Source organism: Tauraco erythrolophus, chromosome W (genome assembly GCF_009769465.1).
Source record: "Tauraco erythrolophus isolate bTauEry1 chromosome W, bTauEry1.pri, whole genome shotgun sequence".
Classification (NCBI taxonomy): domain Eukaryota; kingdom Metazoa; phylum Chordata; class Aves; order Musophagiformes; family Musophagidae; genus Tauraco; species Tauraco erythrolophus.
The window spans coordinates 3,526,110-3,540,590 of NC_141497.1; the positions used below are offsets into that span (position 1 = coordinate 3,526,110).

Consider the following 14,481-nt stretch of genomic DNA (forward strand, 5'->3'; position numbering starts at 1 on the left):
CTGCTCAAAGGATGTGTTCTTAATGCTTTGTGCATCACGATATTCTTTTCTCGATGGTTCGACATAACAAGACTAAGACAACACTGTTACAGAGTACGCAAACCAGCTCTGAATAATCTTCCTGTTCTATTTTGTAATTTATTGTTATGAAGCAACTATTTCCATTGCCCAAAGTCGGTAGAACTTTATAGCTTATCATTAAAAGTACTTATTAAAATCTGACATGATGATATTTAAAAACAAAACAAAACAAGCCTTCAAATACTCTTCCCATACTTCTTTATTGTGAAGGTAGTGAGGCACTGGACCAGATTGCCCAGAGAAGTTGTGGCTGCCCCATCCCTGGCAGTGTTCAAGGCCAGGTTGGATGAGGCTTTGAGCAACCTGGTGTAGTGGAGGGTGTCCCTGCCCATGGCAGGGGAGTTGGGATGACTTTTTGTCATTCTGTTTTTGTCTTTGTGGCAAATAACTGGATACAACAAAATAGTGGGAAAAATGCCAAAATCGCTTCAGGTGCATTAATAAAGCCTTGCTTGCAACGAGTAGGACATTTTTCAACTTTTCCAAGCTGTAATCTGTTGACAACTCAGAATAGAGCAGTATGTCTGTTACTGTGAGTTCTTAATCACAGTAGTAACCCTTCAGGAAACACTTGCAATTTAGTGCAGTTTTGTAGGAAGGAGTGTGTTTGTGACAAATCTTGTATCCCTGACATGCGTAAGGATAATATAGGTCACCCTATTCTATTTAATTTTGAGAACAAAATGGTATTCTTAAGAAGGATTTCTTTTGCTCATTTTAAATCCATGTGTGAGGAAAGGTAGCTGCATGGACTTCTATGAGGCTTCTAAAATGAGTGGAAGAACCAACTGTTTCAGAAATAAGGACCGGCATGGAAGAATGTAGAAATTACTATTTTGAAAGTTGCAAGCATCTTCCCTAAATTGTTTTGGCAGTCATGTATAAGAAACTGATGTAGCAGTGATATACTTAGTCTTTCTGTTTATGTAGGTATTGGATTATTTTTTGTTTAAGGGTGATTAAATTTTAACAGCAAGCTTAAAGATTTGATACTGAATCTCTGAATTACCATTCATGCTAGAAAAAAGTGAGACTTTTTTTCCCTTTTATGGGTTCTACTTAATTGCATCGTGTCAGGTAATCAAGATTTGAAAGGGAAGCTTTTTTATGGTACTGAGTATAAAAAGTATTTCCATCTTACTAAGTGTATAGTTGTACCTTTTTATTCAAAAGGGCAAAGCGGGTGGTGGTAAAATAATAATTAAAAAAAACCCAACCTGTTCTCGGGAAACTCCTGTTTATTATCTTGAGTGTCTGTCTATATGTCTATAGTTTCTTGGTAATAATGTTCTCACTTAAGCAGTGAAGAAACTTAGAATCTGAATCATCTTGCATTAAGAAATAAGTCTCTTGGCTTATTCTTACCATAGCCTTAAGTAGTCTCTTATATCTGTTTCTTCCCCTTGCCCTAAAGAAACAAAATTACTCTGGTAGCATAGTCTGTTTTTGCAAACACACTTTGCAATGTTGATAGCTGCTTCTGGGCACTTAAAACTTATATCTTATACAAGCAATTTTTTTTATATTGTGTAGTATATGCTTCAAAGGACCCAGGACCAAGATGAAAATGTGGCTTTGGAGGCTTGTGAGTTTTGGCTGACTTTGGCTGAACAGCCAATTTGTAAAGATGTATTATGTCGCCATCTTACTAAGTAAGTATTAAGAATTACAACTCCTAGTTATTTTGAAATGGTCATCTTTAAACTTCAGTTGACTTATTCCTCGTTACTCTTATAGAGACTGTATCTAGCTTGCTGTATGCTTAGAAGGAGTTTCCTGTAGCTCGTTCTTTTGTATATTAAAAATGACTGTAGCAAAGAGGTCACTGAAAAGATTTCTGAGGATTTCACTCAGCTCCAGAAGCAACCTAAACTGTGTCACTGGTGCTTTACCTCGAGTTTAACAACCTGTTAAGCATCAGATGGATGCAAAGGTATATTAATGTGCATTTAATCTTAAACATCTCCATGTGACATTGCCTGTAATATCTAGTGTACCACGAACGTGTTGTCTTGACAACTACTATTGTGAGAATCTCTGTGCAATGTTTCTATGTGCATAGTCATGCCAAGGGTTCCCCATCTTTATAAAGAACATAATAAAATTATAAGATCATTTAGATTTAGGAATCAATTTCATATCAGTTGCCACTGCAATTTAAACTTAAAGAAAGCATGTATAATGTGTTTCTTCATACTTCTTCAGACTGACAGTAGTTTTTTAAGTTTCAAAACCTTTTTTTTGTAAGTTTCAAAAAGTTATCCTAAGCCTTAAAATGTAGATCCTTGATTGAATGGGAATGAGTATCCGTGTTTGAGATTTAAACATCTGCATGTCTGCAACAGTGCTCGTAACTTATTTCTTATTGCAAAAGTCTTCAGATTAGTCTGGAAAGGAATTCTTCAGTATTTCCAGTACATGCAGACTGTTTTTGACATATGCATGTAAGTTTTTTGTAAATATTATAGCAGTTCTGTCTGTGATTCTGTTCTTCCAGTCAAGATGTTGAGAGGAGACACATTCTTTTCAGCAAATATGACCATTTTAGATGTAAAGCAATTTTTTAAAAAAAAAGGGAGGTGTCAAAATTTCAGTTTTCATAAGCAATTAGAAATCAAAGAATTGAGATTAAAACACCTACTGTAGCAGTACAGGAATAGGAGTTTAAAACAGGAGAACCAATTTTATGAGAAATTATTTTTAAGTTTTAGAATGTTTTTACTTAACTCTTACAGCTCAATAGACAAAAGAATAATAGCACAGTTCTTGATTCTACCTACCCCCTTCCCAACACACATATTAATACTAGTCACCTTCTCAGTATAAAACTTAAACCTCTTTTGGCCTACATGAACATTTACATGGCAGCAGCTTCATTCTCAGTTACTGTGGGTTTTTTAAGAAGCTTTTAAATTTCTATAAAAACAGATAAGAGTAACATTACATATCTCTCATCGTTCAACGTCATGTTTCTTGAAAGCAACTTGTTTGTTGGTGAGTCCTTTTTGACTAGGGAGCTATATAAATTTGCCAATACTTAATGATAATCTTAAATTTTTTTGATATTAGATTAAGTGAGACAAGATCTTCTAAAAACCTGTTTGTTTAATATCTTGTTCCATTTTGCTCCTGTAGGCTTTCTTATAAAATACATAGCTCCTACATACTTCATGAAGTATGCTGCAGAAATGCTAATGAATGAGTGGTAATCCAAATACTTATTATTCTTTCATTAAAAAGTAAGAATAGTTGGTGGATAAGGAAAGAGCAACTGACATCATCCACCTGGATTTGTGCAAAGTATTTGACACTGTCCTGCATGACATCCTTGTCTCTAAATTGGAGAGACACGGATTCGAAGGATGGACAACTCTGTAAATAAGGAATTGGCTGGATGGTTGAACTCAAAGAGTTGTGGTCAACGGTTCAATGTTCAAGTGGAGGCCAGTGATGACGTGTTCCTCAGGGGTCAGTTTTGGAGCCTGTGCATCTTTGTTGGCAACACAGTGGGATCGAGTGCACCCTCAGCAAGTTTGCAGATGACACCAAGCTGTGTGGTGTTGTGGACACGCTGGAGGGAAGGGATGCCATCCAGAGGGACCTTGACAGGCTGGAGAGGTGGGCTTGTGAGAACCTCATGAAGTTCGACAAGGCCAAGTGCAAGGTCCTGCACGTGGGTCGGGGCAATCCCAAGCACAAGTATAGGCTGGGCGGAGAATGGATTGAGAGCAGCCCTGAGGAAAAGGACTTGGGAGTGTTGGTGGATGAGAAGCTCAACATGAGCCGGCAATGTGCACTGGCAGCCCAGAAAGCCAACCATGTCCTGGGCTGCATCCGAAGCAGCGTGGCCAGCAGGTCGAGGGAGGTGATTCTGCCCCTCTACTCTACTCTCGTGAGACCCCACCTGCAGTGCTGCATTGAGCTTTGGAGTTCCCAACATAAGGACATGGAGCTGCTGGAGTGAGTCCAGAGGAGGGCCACAATAATTATCCGAGGGCTGGAGTACCTCTCCTGTGAAGGCAGGCTGTGAGAGTTGGGATTGTTCAGCCTGGAGAAGAGAAGGCTCTGGGGAGACCTTCTAGCAGCCTTCCAGTACCTAAAGGGGAGCTACAAGAAAGCTGGAGAGGGACTTTTGACAAAGGGATGTATTGATAGGGCAAGGGGCAATGGCTTTAAACTGAAAGAGGGGAGATTTTGATGAGATTTAAGGAAGAAATTTTTTACATTGAGGATGGTGAGGCAGTGGAACAGGTTGCCCAGAGAAGTTGTGGCTGCCCCATCCCTGGAAGTGTTCAAGGCCAGGTTGGATGAGGCTTTGAACAACCTGGTCTAGTGGAAGGTGTCCCTGGCCATGGCAGGGAGCTTGGAACTAGATGGTCCCTTCCAACCCAAACCGTTCTATGATTCTAAAAGTTCAGAATGTAACGTGCCGTTGAGATGTGTGATTATTATTGCTGGCTTGATTACCTTCAGGAACAATACTCCTTAGCTGCAGAATATACAGGGATCAAGTCTGTCACTGGTGCTAGGTCAGTCCATGGTGACTTCAGTATTAGTTTGATTTCGCTTGTAATGCATATTTTTATTTTTATGGATTTATTTTTGTAGTAAAGATGCTATTTGAATTATTTGACTTTTTTCTCTCTAGTATTTTTTTTTACTGTACTGTTGTGTTTATTGTACTGTTGGATTCCCATGGCCATAATCGGTTTAATAACTAAGAAAAGTTCTAATATAGACTAATAACTTGACTAATGTCGAGATCTCTGCAATGTTGGGGACTTGTCTTAAGGGACGATACTTGAAGTAATCACAGAAGAATAGGAGTGCTTAATGTAGTTAGATTTCCATCCTTAAGAGTAGTGAGGTAGATTCTTCAGCCACAGGTAAATAAAGTGACAAATACTATTTGTGAGAGCCAACTTAATAACTTGTTTATCAAGCGTATTTTGGGAGGTTGAGTTCTTGCTGAAAAGCTTTAGACTTAATTTCTGTAAGATGCTTCAGAATAAATTTCATCATGTAGAAAAACATCCTGTTTTTAAAGTGGAAAAACTCCATTGTGCCATCTGACTACCTCTAGTTAGAAATTAAGGCTTTTTCAGATTACAAAGTATTGATGAATCTCATAAAATGGAGTATGGTTAAGGTACTAGCTTTTGTTATCAGGCGAAGCTTTTGTTTCTGTATTTTATTTGGGTTTTTTTGTTGTTTGGCAGGGGATGGTTACAACCAAAATTATGGCCCAGGTAACTGAAAACCAACTTGCTTTATTTATGTGTTATTTTGACATAGAATCATAGAATATCTCAAGTTGGAAGGGACCCATAAGGATCATCAAGTCCAACTCCCTGCTCCTTACAGGACTACCTAAAACTAAACCGTAGGACTAAGAGTGTCATCCAGACACTCCTTGAACTCTGACAGGCTTGGTGCCATGACCACTTCCCTGGGGAGGCTGTTCCAGTGACTGATCACCCTCTCAGTGAAGAACCTTTTCCTAATGTCCAATCTGAATTTCCCCTGACGCAGCTTCATTCTGTTTCCTCGTGTCCTACTGCTCTTCACCAGAGAGAGGAGATCAGCACCTCCCCCTCTGCTGCCCCTCTTGAGGAAGGTGTAGACTGTGATGAGGTCACCCCTCAGCCTTCTCTTCTCCAGGCTGAACAAGCCAAGTGACCTCAGCTGCTCCTCCGAAGTCTTGCCCTCGAGACCGTTCACTGTCTTGGTCGCCCTCCTCTGGACATGCTCTAATAGTTTGATGTCCTTTGTATATTGAGGTGCCCAGAACTGCACACAGTACTTGGGGTGGGGCTGCACCAGTGCAGTGTAGAGGGGGACAATCACCTCCCTTGACCGGCTAGCGATGCTGTGCTTGATGCACCCCAGGACATGACTGGCCCTTTTGGCTGCCAGGGCACACTGTTGACTCATATTCAAATTGCCATCAACCCAAACCCCCAGAGCTCTTTCCGTGGGGCTGCTCTCCAGCCTCCTGTCCCCCAATTTGTATGTATACCCAGGATTTACCCCATCCCAGGTGGAGGCTCCAATACTTGCTCTTGTTACATTTCACACGGTTGGTGATTGCCCAGCTCTCTAGTCTATCCAGATCTCTCTGTAAGGCTTCTCTACTCTCAAGGGAGGCCACAGCTCCTCCTAGTTTAGTATCATCAGCAAACTTACTTAATATACATTTGATTCCTGCATCCAGATCATTTATAAAAACATTGAAGAGCACTGGCCCTAAAATTGAGCCCTGAGGAACCTCGCTGGTGACTGGCCGCCAGCCTCATGTAACCCCATTTACTATAACTCTTTGAGCCTGACCCGTCAGCCAATTACTCACCCAATGTATTATGGACTTGTCTAGCTGTGTGTTAGACATCTTGTCCAGAAGGATACTGTGAGAGACGCTATCAAAAGCTTTGCTGAAATCAAAAAAGACCACATCTACTGGCTTCCCTTGGTCAACTAGATGGGTGACCTTGTCATAAAAGGAAATTAAGTTAGTTAAGCAGGACTTTCACCTCATGAACCTGTGCTAGCTATGACCAATGACTGCATTGTCTCTCAAGTGTTTTTTCAATAACTCTCAGAATGACCTTCTCCATAATTTTACCAGGCACTGAAGCAAGACTGACAGGCCCATAATTACCAGGGTCTTCCTTCTTGACATTTATCAATATTTCTTTGTAGACTGATACCTGTGCTGGTAAATGGTATGAAATATTCAGAGATTGATATTATTCTATTGAAGGTAAGCACTGATTTCTTTTATGCTCAGTAAGAATATCTGATTAGCTTCTGACTTGTAAATCAGAATGATTGAACTGGTAGGCCACATTTGGTCTGTCATCTGTTCAGTGGAGATTTAGCTTTCTGGGGCAAGGTGTACTGTTCCAAAAACTAAATGTGACTGCTGCCATATTTGTTGGAAAATAATCTGTGAACTTTCCTGCTTTGCTCCTGTCTCTCACCCAACTTTGGCAGAGCTGGGATACTTTTACCTGTGAATTACTGCAGCAATGCAGCCTAAAAAAAAAATGTTCAGAATTAATTCTAATGCCCTTCTAGCTTGAACTACACAGCTTTTTCCATCACAACTTTTTAGAATGTGTCTGTGTGCTAGAATTTTTCTCTCTCTTCTTCCTTCTAATTTATTCCCATCAAGAGTAATTTCTTAACAAGAAGTATACTTTGTGCTTTTGTGTGAGCTTACACCCTCTTGCTTCTATTTTCCTGTTATTTTTTTCTGGTAAATACTGTAGCAGAATGCAGGAACAATGGCATTTTTAGTTAGCTGGGCAGCACAAGTGAGATGTGAATCTTTCATATGCTTATAAAATCTTGAATTAAAATTACCCTACATTCTTAACTTCCTTAAGCAATATAGTTGCACTAGTTTATCTGATAAAAGATTTCGATGACAGGGGGATGTTGAAGAAGATGAAGCTGTTCCAGATAGTGAACAGGACATAAGACCTCGTTTTCATCGTTCACGGACAATAGCTCAGCAACATGAAGAAGATGGTATTGAAGATGATGATGATGATGATCTTGATGATGATGATGATACTATTTCTGACTGGAATTTAAGTATGTCAAAGTAATGTGTAAAATGTTTTAAAATATAACTACTTGCATAATACAAGAACCACAGTAAAAAGAGGAGTTTGTGTATAGGAATACTGAGACTCTGCTTTTGAATAGAAAAAGAACTATCTGCTGATGTAATTGGTGGTTGGGGCAGCGGGGGAGTCTTTCAGGTGACGTTTTGGCTCTATAACTGTATTGACAAAAGCTAGCTATCTGTAAGCTTATTTCTTATTTCGAATATGGCCAGTAGAGCTGCAAACATCTACTGGATGCAATTCAACAGAAGCTTTGGATTTTGAATTTTAATTCTACAAGATAATACAAATCATGGATCACTTGTTTACTTTATTAAAAAAAAAAAGTAGTCTTATACATTGTTCTTAGCTTGAGGAAGCCTAATAATGCTTTGTTTTACTTCAGTCTTCCCTCTAAATCTGATTTGTGTGTTTGATTATTTTAATTTTTTCCCCCTCTCTACTACTGACGGCCATTACCAGTAATTCAGATGTAGTACAGATGAATGTACCTTGAAGCTTATGGATCAAACAACTTTGAGACGTATCTAAACTTTTTAAATTATTATTTTAGAAGAAAATAAGCACAAATATGCTTGCTTTTGCAAAGTATTTTTTTTTATAGTTTTAAGTTCATAATGCTGTTCTTGTGTGTAGAGATTGCAGAATTAAATACATATTTTCTGAAAAACATAGCTGAAATGACAGAGGGCACCCTGTGGTCCACAGTTTTGGTTAAGATGGTGAGGAAGCTAAAGCTGACTAGGAAAGAGAACAGAACAATTAAGAAATCTGTTTTGATGTATGTCATCTGGACTTGAGAGAATTTGGATTATCTGAAATTCAGAATTGTGTGCCCTATTTCTTATTTGGTGTTCTATATTTGACTTCCAATTTGAACAGAGAGGAAACAGCACAGCCTAACAATTAGCAGCATTGCTTACTAATGAGACCTGATGTTAAATTCTTTGTCCTAGGTTTCCTGCAGCAGAGCCTCAAATGTCAGGTTCCAGGTTAAAAAAATAAATAATTTAATTGAGTGGAACAGCAATAGGAACAGCTTGAGCTGGGTGGCTCCAGAGAGGGACTCTGAACAAATAAATCCCTGGGCATTTATACCCTTACAGTCTATGCACCCGTTCTTCATGCACTGTTCACACGCCTTGCACGCGCCTCTTGGTCCAATGGTAATTTTTGGTTTGGGGTCGTCTTTGTTCCTTATTGGATTCTTTCTCTGTCTCCAGGTGGGTTGTTAGCTGTTTCTTATCTGGATGAGTCGCAGCTTCTGTTGACAGTCGTGGCCCCCTTATCTTCCAGCTTGCACTGGTCTCAGGGCCTCCCTTCATATAACTAGGCAACAGTTCAAGATAAATTCAACTTTCCTATGTGGTAGTTCACAGCTTGCGGCCTAAGGCTTCAGCAAATTTAGCTACTAATGCTAAACAAGGCTATTAATCCTAGCAATTCTTAACAGTGCTAAGCAAGACTATTCAGACAAAAGAATACAGTTAAAAGAATTCGGTTAACTATCTGCAACACTGGTAACTAAATATGGGAGCCTGCCTTTTTTTCGTCTAATAGAAAGCTGAAACAGTGTTAGCTGAAAGCAGCAGGTGCTGGTCTTTGGGAGTCTGTGCTGTTCATTATTGCTTTGCAGTGAAGATCTGCTCTGAGTTGAGGGCTCATCTTTTGTTTTTTTTTTTTTTTTCCAACCTGTTGGACATCATCTAGGAGCAGAGCAAAAAAAAAAGTTGTGTATTTATTATCTAATCTAGTAGTTGCTACTTCCCAGCTGAAAACTTATCTGTGTCCTATTTGGGCCCACTAGCAGTTTAGGTCCAGTTTAGGATTTTTGCATGTTACATTTGCTACATATGTTTTGCCTGATTACCTGTCTTGTATATACTTTTGTTCCAGTTGGATCATTTCTGACAGATTAAGAAAGAACTGAGATCATAATAAGCAAAAAAAGTGCAGTATAAATTCTGTAATGCAAGAATTCTGTAATACAAGCATTTTTTATAAATCCATCTTAGCGTTATTTTTCTAGACATGACAACACCACAGCAGAAAACTAGAGTAAGGATTTCTGAACCATGTTTTGAAGTTGTTCTTTTATGAGCTTTTGTGTGCTAAAAATATGAGATTAAAAACTTTCAAATTTCAAGGTGATATTCTTTGTATTGGTGCATCACAGAATTAGGAGTAAGATATAAAAGCTCAGAGCAGAGGCCAGTGAATTTCTTTCAGTCTCTAGAGATTGATGATTTTGCATATTTTGTTGGGTTTGGTTTTCGTTTTTTTTTTTTACTTTGAGACATGGATCATGTTTGAACATTTTCTTTTTAATTAATTGCTAATATTTTTAGGCTCTTTCTCCTTAGTTTCTTCAGTATGTTACATTTATGTCACAGATCTTCCCTCTTCTGTAGTGCTATACCATCCTGAAATTATATAGTATATATAATGTCGCAGTTCCTATCAGTGAGTGTTTTAATATTCCCAGTGTACAAGTCATTTTAGTGGCTATAAAAATGCTGCAAAACTGTCTTTCTAAGAGCTGTGGCTTTGTACCAGAGCACAGTGGATCCCTGTGTATTGTAATGCCCTGGCAGTTCAAAGTTAAAATGAAGATTATACTGTCTAACTACAACTGCTTTTATAATAAGCAGAGATTAACACTGTTAATTCCCCTCAGGGAAATGTTCTGCTGCTGCTCTAGATGTCCTGGCTAATGTATTTCGTGATGAACTTCTGCCACACATCTTGCCCCTTTTGAAAGAATTGCTCTTCCATCCCGAATGGGTAGTTAAAGAATCTGGTATACTTGTTCTTGGAGCAATTGCTGAAGGTAAGGCAACAGTGCATATCAGATTGCTGAATTTTTGATTGGTTCTAAATCAGCTCTGTGATTCCTTCTAGATGAATTTACTTGCGCAAATAAGTATACGTCCTTAGCTGATTTGATTTTAGTGATTAATCTCTACATCTGCTAGTTGGTAAATGCAGTTATTTGTTTAATTTTGTAATTTTCAAATCTATGCATGTTTTGGAGGCTAAATAACTTAGATAATTTCTTTTATTCCTCCGTTTCTTAACTCTGCAGCATATATTTATTGGTCTCTCATGAAGTACTACCTTGATTTGATACAAGAGGAATATTTAATAAATTTGAGCCTTACATTTCATTCAGTGTTTTCAGAAAGAAGACCAGTCCTGTGACTTCAGTGCCCTGAGCTGCTTTTTGTGGATGGTTCTCTGATTTAAATGTGATAACTTCCATTTCTTTGTATTTACTCACAGGCTTGGCTTTTTGCCTGTATTTCCAGTGATTCTGTCCATTTTGCAAACTGAAGGAATATGTTTGGGTCCATGCCTGGATTATCTATCTTTTCCTACAGTGCCTAGTGAACATACTTTTTCTTTGTTGCTAGAAAACTTATTTGTTGGTTTTGATTTCAAGTCAAGCAAGGTAAAAGTTAGTACTTCTGGCAAATCTCAGTGTATTATTGCCCTTGCTGACTCAAAGTGTGTAGCTTTTATTGCTGGTCAGTATTTGTGTGATATTAGGAGAAAATAAGAAAATTAAATTTCTTAAGGAATCCTTTTTATGATATGATTTATTATCAGGACCTAATCTTTCTCTACTTGTTGTCTTGGTCACTCTGAATAGACTGGCATAAGACTTCCAAGCTTTATAAATTAATTTTATTTGGATGTTCTTGCTATGCTCCATTTAATAAAGCAGAATTTCTGGGGATTGGGGAAGTACTGAAGTAGAAATTTAGTTGAAATTAATGTAAATTTGATTGGGGATTTTAATTATTGTTTCTGGTGAGGTTTCTTTTTAGGACTTAACATAAATTAGGTGGACTTGCTTTGTATATTGTTAAAATGTATTACTACATGATAGAGGATGAAAATATGTCCCTTCTAGGAAACCAAAAGTTCTATTACGTTTTCTAATTCTTGTACTGTAATAGTTATATTTTTTCATTCTAGGCTGCATGCAGGGTATGATTCCATATCTTCCTGAGCTGATCCCTCACCTTATTCAGTGCCTCTCTAACAAAAAGGCTCTTGTGCGCTCCATTACATGCTGGACTCTTAGTCGCTATGCACACTGGGTAGTTAGTCAACCCCCAGACACATACTTGAAGCCATTAATGACTGAGTTGCTAAAGCGTATTCTGGATAGCAACAAGAGAGTACAAGAAGCTGCCTGCAGGTGAGCCAAAGCTTAAACAAAAAGCACTGTCCATGACACTGCTTTTTCATGGGAAACTATTTAATGCCTTTATCAATGATTGTATGACTCCGTTTCTAGTTCTTCATGTATTTTATTTTTTTCCTTTAAAATTGGAGTAGGTTCATCTGCTTCTGAAGTAGTCACAAATTACTCTGAGTTGTAATAAAATGAAGAAAAGTTAATTTTTATTTCTCTTGTCCAGTTTGTTTTCAGAGTATATGAATCACCAAACTAAACAATCTATTACAGTAAAAGAAATTATCTGTATGTGACACCTGTTTATTTTCAATATTTGAAGTTTAATTGACCAGAAATCTGGCTTTTATATGCCTATAAACAAGATCAATACTGATGACAAAGGAAGACTATCCTATCATTGCATTAGTGATGTTGTTTATATTTAGCTCAGGATTACCAAAACATTTGGGTTACAGTTATTTCAAGGGATATCCCCTTTCTCTTGAAAGGAGATCCTTGGAGGTAAAATTCCCTTCTCTTCCTTGTCTGCTGATATTTAAATAAATAAATAAATAAATAATGGACACACCATTAATGGAACCTTCCTTGTGCAGGAAGCTCAGCAAATAAAGCTTTTACGTGTCAGTTTGTGTGGGGCAGGAGTGTACACAGCAGACTGCCAAGAAAGTTTCTTGATAAAGCAGAATTAGATCTGTAACATGTATACATAATAGGTTTTACAGGAATATTTTTAAATTTTGCTCATCACAATGTAAGAGCTGAATCTTTGTGTTCAATCAGAATAGATTGAGTTTATCTCAGTAATACCATTTTGAAAACATACCTTGGATGAATTTGAGGACTAAATTCTATGTTTAAACAGAAATAGGTAGTGCAGGGTGTTTTAGAGTGGTCTTGTTATGTTTTTTCCAAGATACTGACTGACCTGTTTGGGGTGTTTTTTTTTGTCATTCAGTGCCTTTGCTACTCTAGAAGAGGAGGCTTGTACAGAGCTTGTTCCTTATCTTGCATATATACTTGACACTTTGGTCTTCGCATTTAGTAAATACCAGCATAAAAACCTGCTCATTCTTTATGATGCTATAGGAACTCTAGCAGATTCTGTAGGACATCATCTAAATAAACCAGTGAGTATACCTTATGTTCTGTAGAAGCACTTTTCATATATTGAAAAACTGGTTCGGTGGTTTTTGTAGTGTGCTTTACATGTTATAAAACAGAAATGCTGACCTTTCTGTGTAGGCTTCAATAATAATAAATATTTACATGTAAAATACATAGAATGCATGTAGTTTTCCCACTACGCAAATATTCCCCATTTTGAATAAAGTCATGTGTTGTTGCTTGTGAAATGTGCTTCTCATGATAATGACTTTTTTTTCTCATTCTCAGTATTTTTCAGCTCAGAGGAGATACATATATCAATATAGATATGAAATGAGACTTTAAAGAAATTGGTGGAATGTGTGTGCTTATTTCTAATGACTGATTTATTTATTTTTTTTTAATAACCACTTTCAGTATAGCTAAGCTGCTCTGTGTGTCTTTCCAATGTATTGGAGCACATCGTCATTACAAATTGCTTTATCAGAGAGTAGGACAGATATGCATTTTTATATATAAAAACACAGAATCCTTTGGACAAAGCACAGATAACACATGGACAAATATAGTGGGTTTTTTGTAGTGTACATATGTTCATTAATAGCATATGCATACATGTCACGTGCATCTTGTGATGGCTATTGAAATTTGCTTTATTTCTCTATAGTGCTTCACATGACATAGACACACTAGAATAAAACAATGAGTTGTTGCCATGGCATTTTACTTTCTGATCAAGACTCCACACCATCAAAAGACATCTTTTTCAATCTCTCTCTGGCCTTGGCCAGCTTGACATTTGACAGCACCAGGAGGAAGCTAAATGGGAGCTCCTGGTGATGGTGGGACTTTCTTCAGTCACTTAGAATATTGTATCTTTGGACATAGCATTAGCTGACAGCATCTATTGGCTCTTTGGATACTTTCTGGGAGCAACAGTACTACAGGGATGCCTTGCTTAATGTCCTTGTGACTGTGACAACAGTGGCAGGGAAGATGCAACATCTTTATACAGAATTGGTAAGTGCACCCTTCTGGAGGGATAGAAAATTACTTTCTTCATGGATAGGTAGTCGTCTGAGGAAGAAGTTTCAGGAACTCGGAGGGATAGGGTTGTAGCATCAGGGCAACAGGAGATAATTGAGAAAAGCAGGTGACAGATGCATGGCCAGATTGCATTGCTGGTAAAAACATTTTCTGTAGGCCCCAACGCAATCCTATAGGTTTGTAACAACCCAGGCAGCTATTAAAAGTTGATAGACTGAAGCCAAACCCAGAGGAAAAGATTCGTTTTGCAAAGATACTTATGTGCCTCAGCAAAAAATCTTAAGACATAAACTGTAAATTCTAATATTAAACTACTTCTACATATTGCAACAATGATTGAATTACAGTATATCAATTTTCTTTTGCTGAAAAAGTAGAATGTATCAATTCTTAATATATCAATTTTCT

At 37.8% G+C, this 14,481-nt stretch overlaps 1 protein-coding gene across 3 annotated transcripts in view; it reads left to right on the forward strand.

The window, feature by feature from the left end:
- The window catches only part of LOC147526178 (transportin-1-like), a 68,816-nt gene that overhangs the window by 34,399 nt on the left and 19,936 nt on the right, over positions 1–14,481 (forward strand). For all 3 annotated transcript variants that reach the window (XM_086630147.1, XM_086630146.1, XM_086630149.1), the window contains 6 exons: positions 1,615–1,733; positions 6,781–6,841; positions 7,515–7,680; positions 10,393–10,545; positions 11,697–11,922; positions 12,878–13,049. In XM_086630147.1, the coding sequence (XP_086486273.1) occupies positions 1,615–1,733; positions 6,781–6,841; positions 7,515–7,680; positions 10,393–10,545; positions 11,697–11,922; positions 12,878–13,049 (897 nt within the window). The remainder of the gene's footprint in view (positions 1–1,614; positions 1,734–6,780; positions 6,842–7,514; positions 7,681–10,392; positions 10,546–11,696; positions 11,923–12,877; positions 13,050–14,481) is intronic.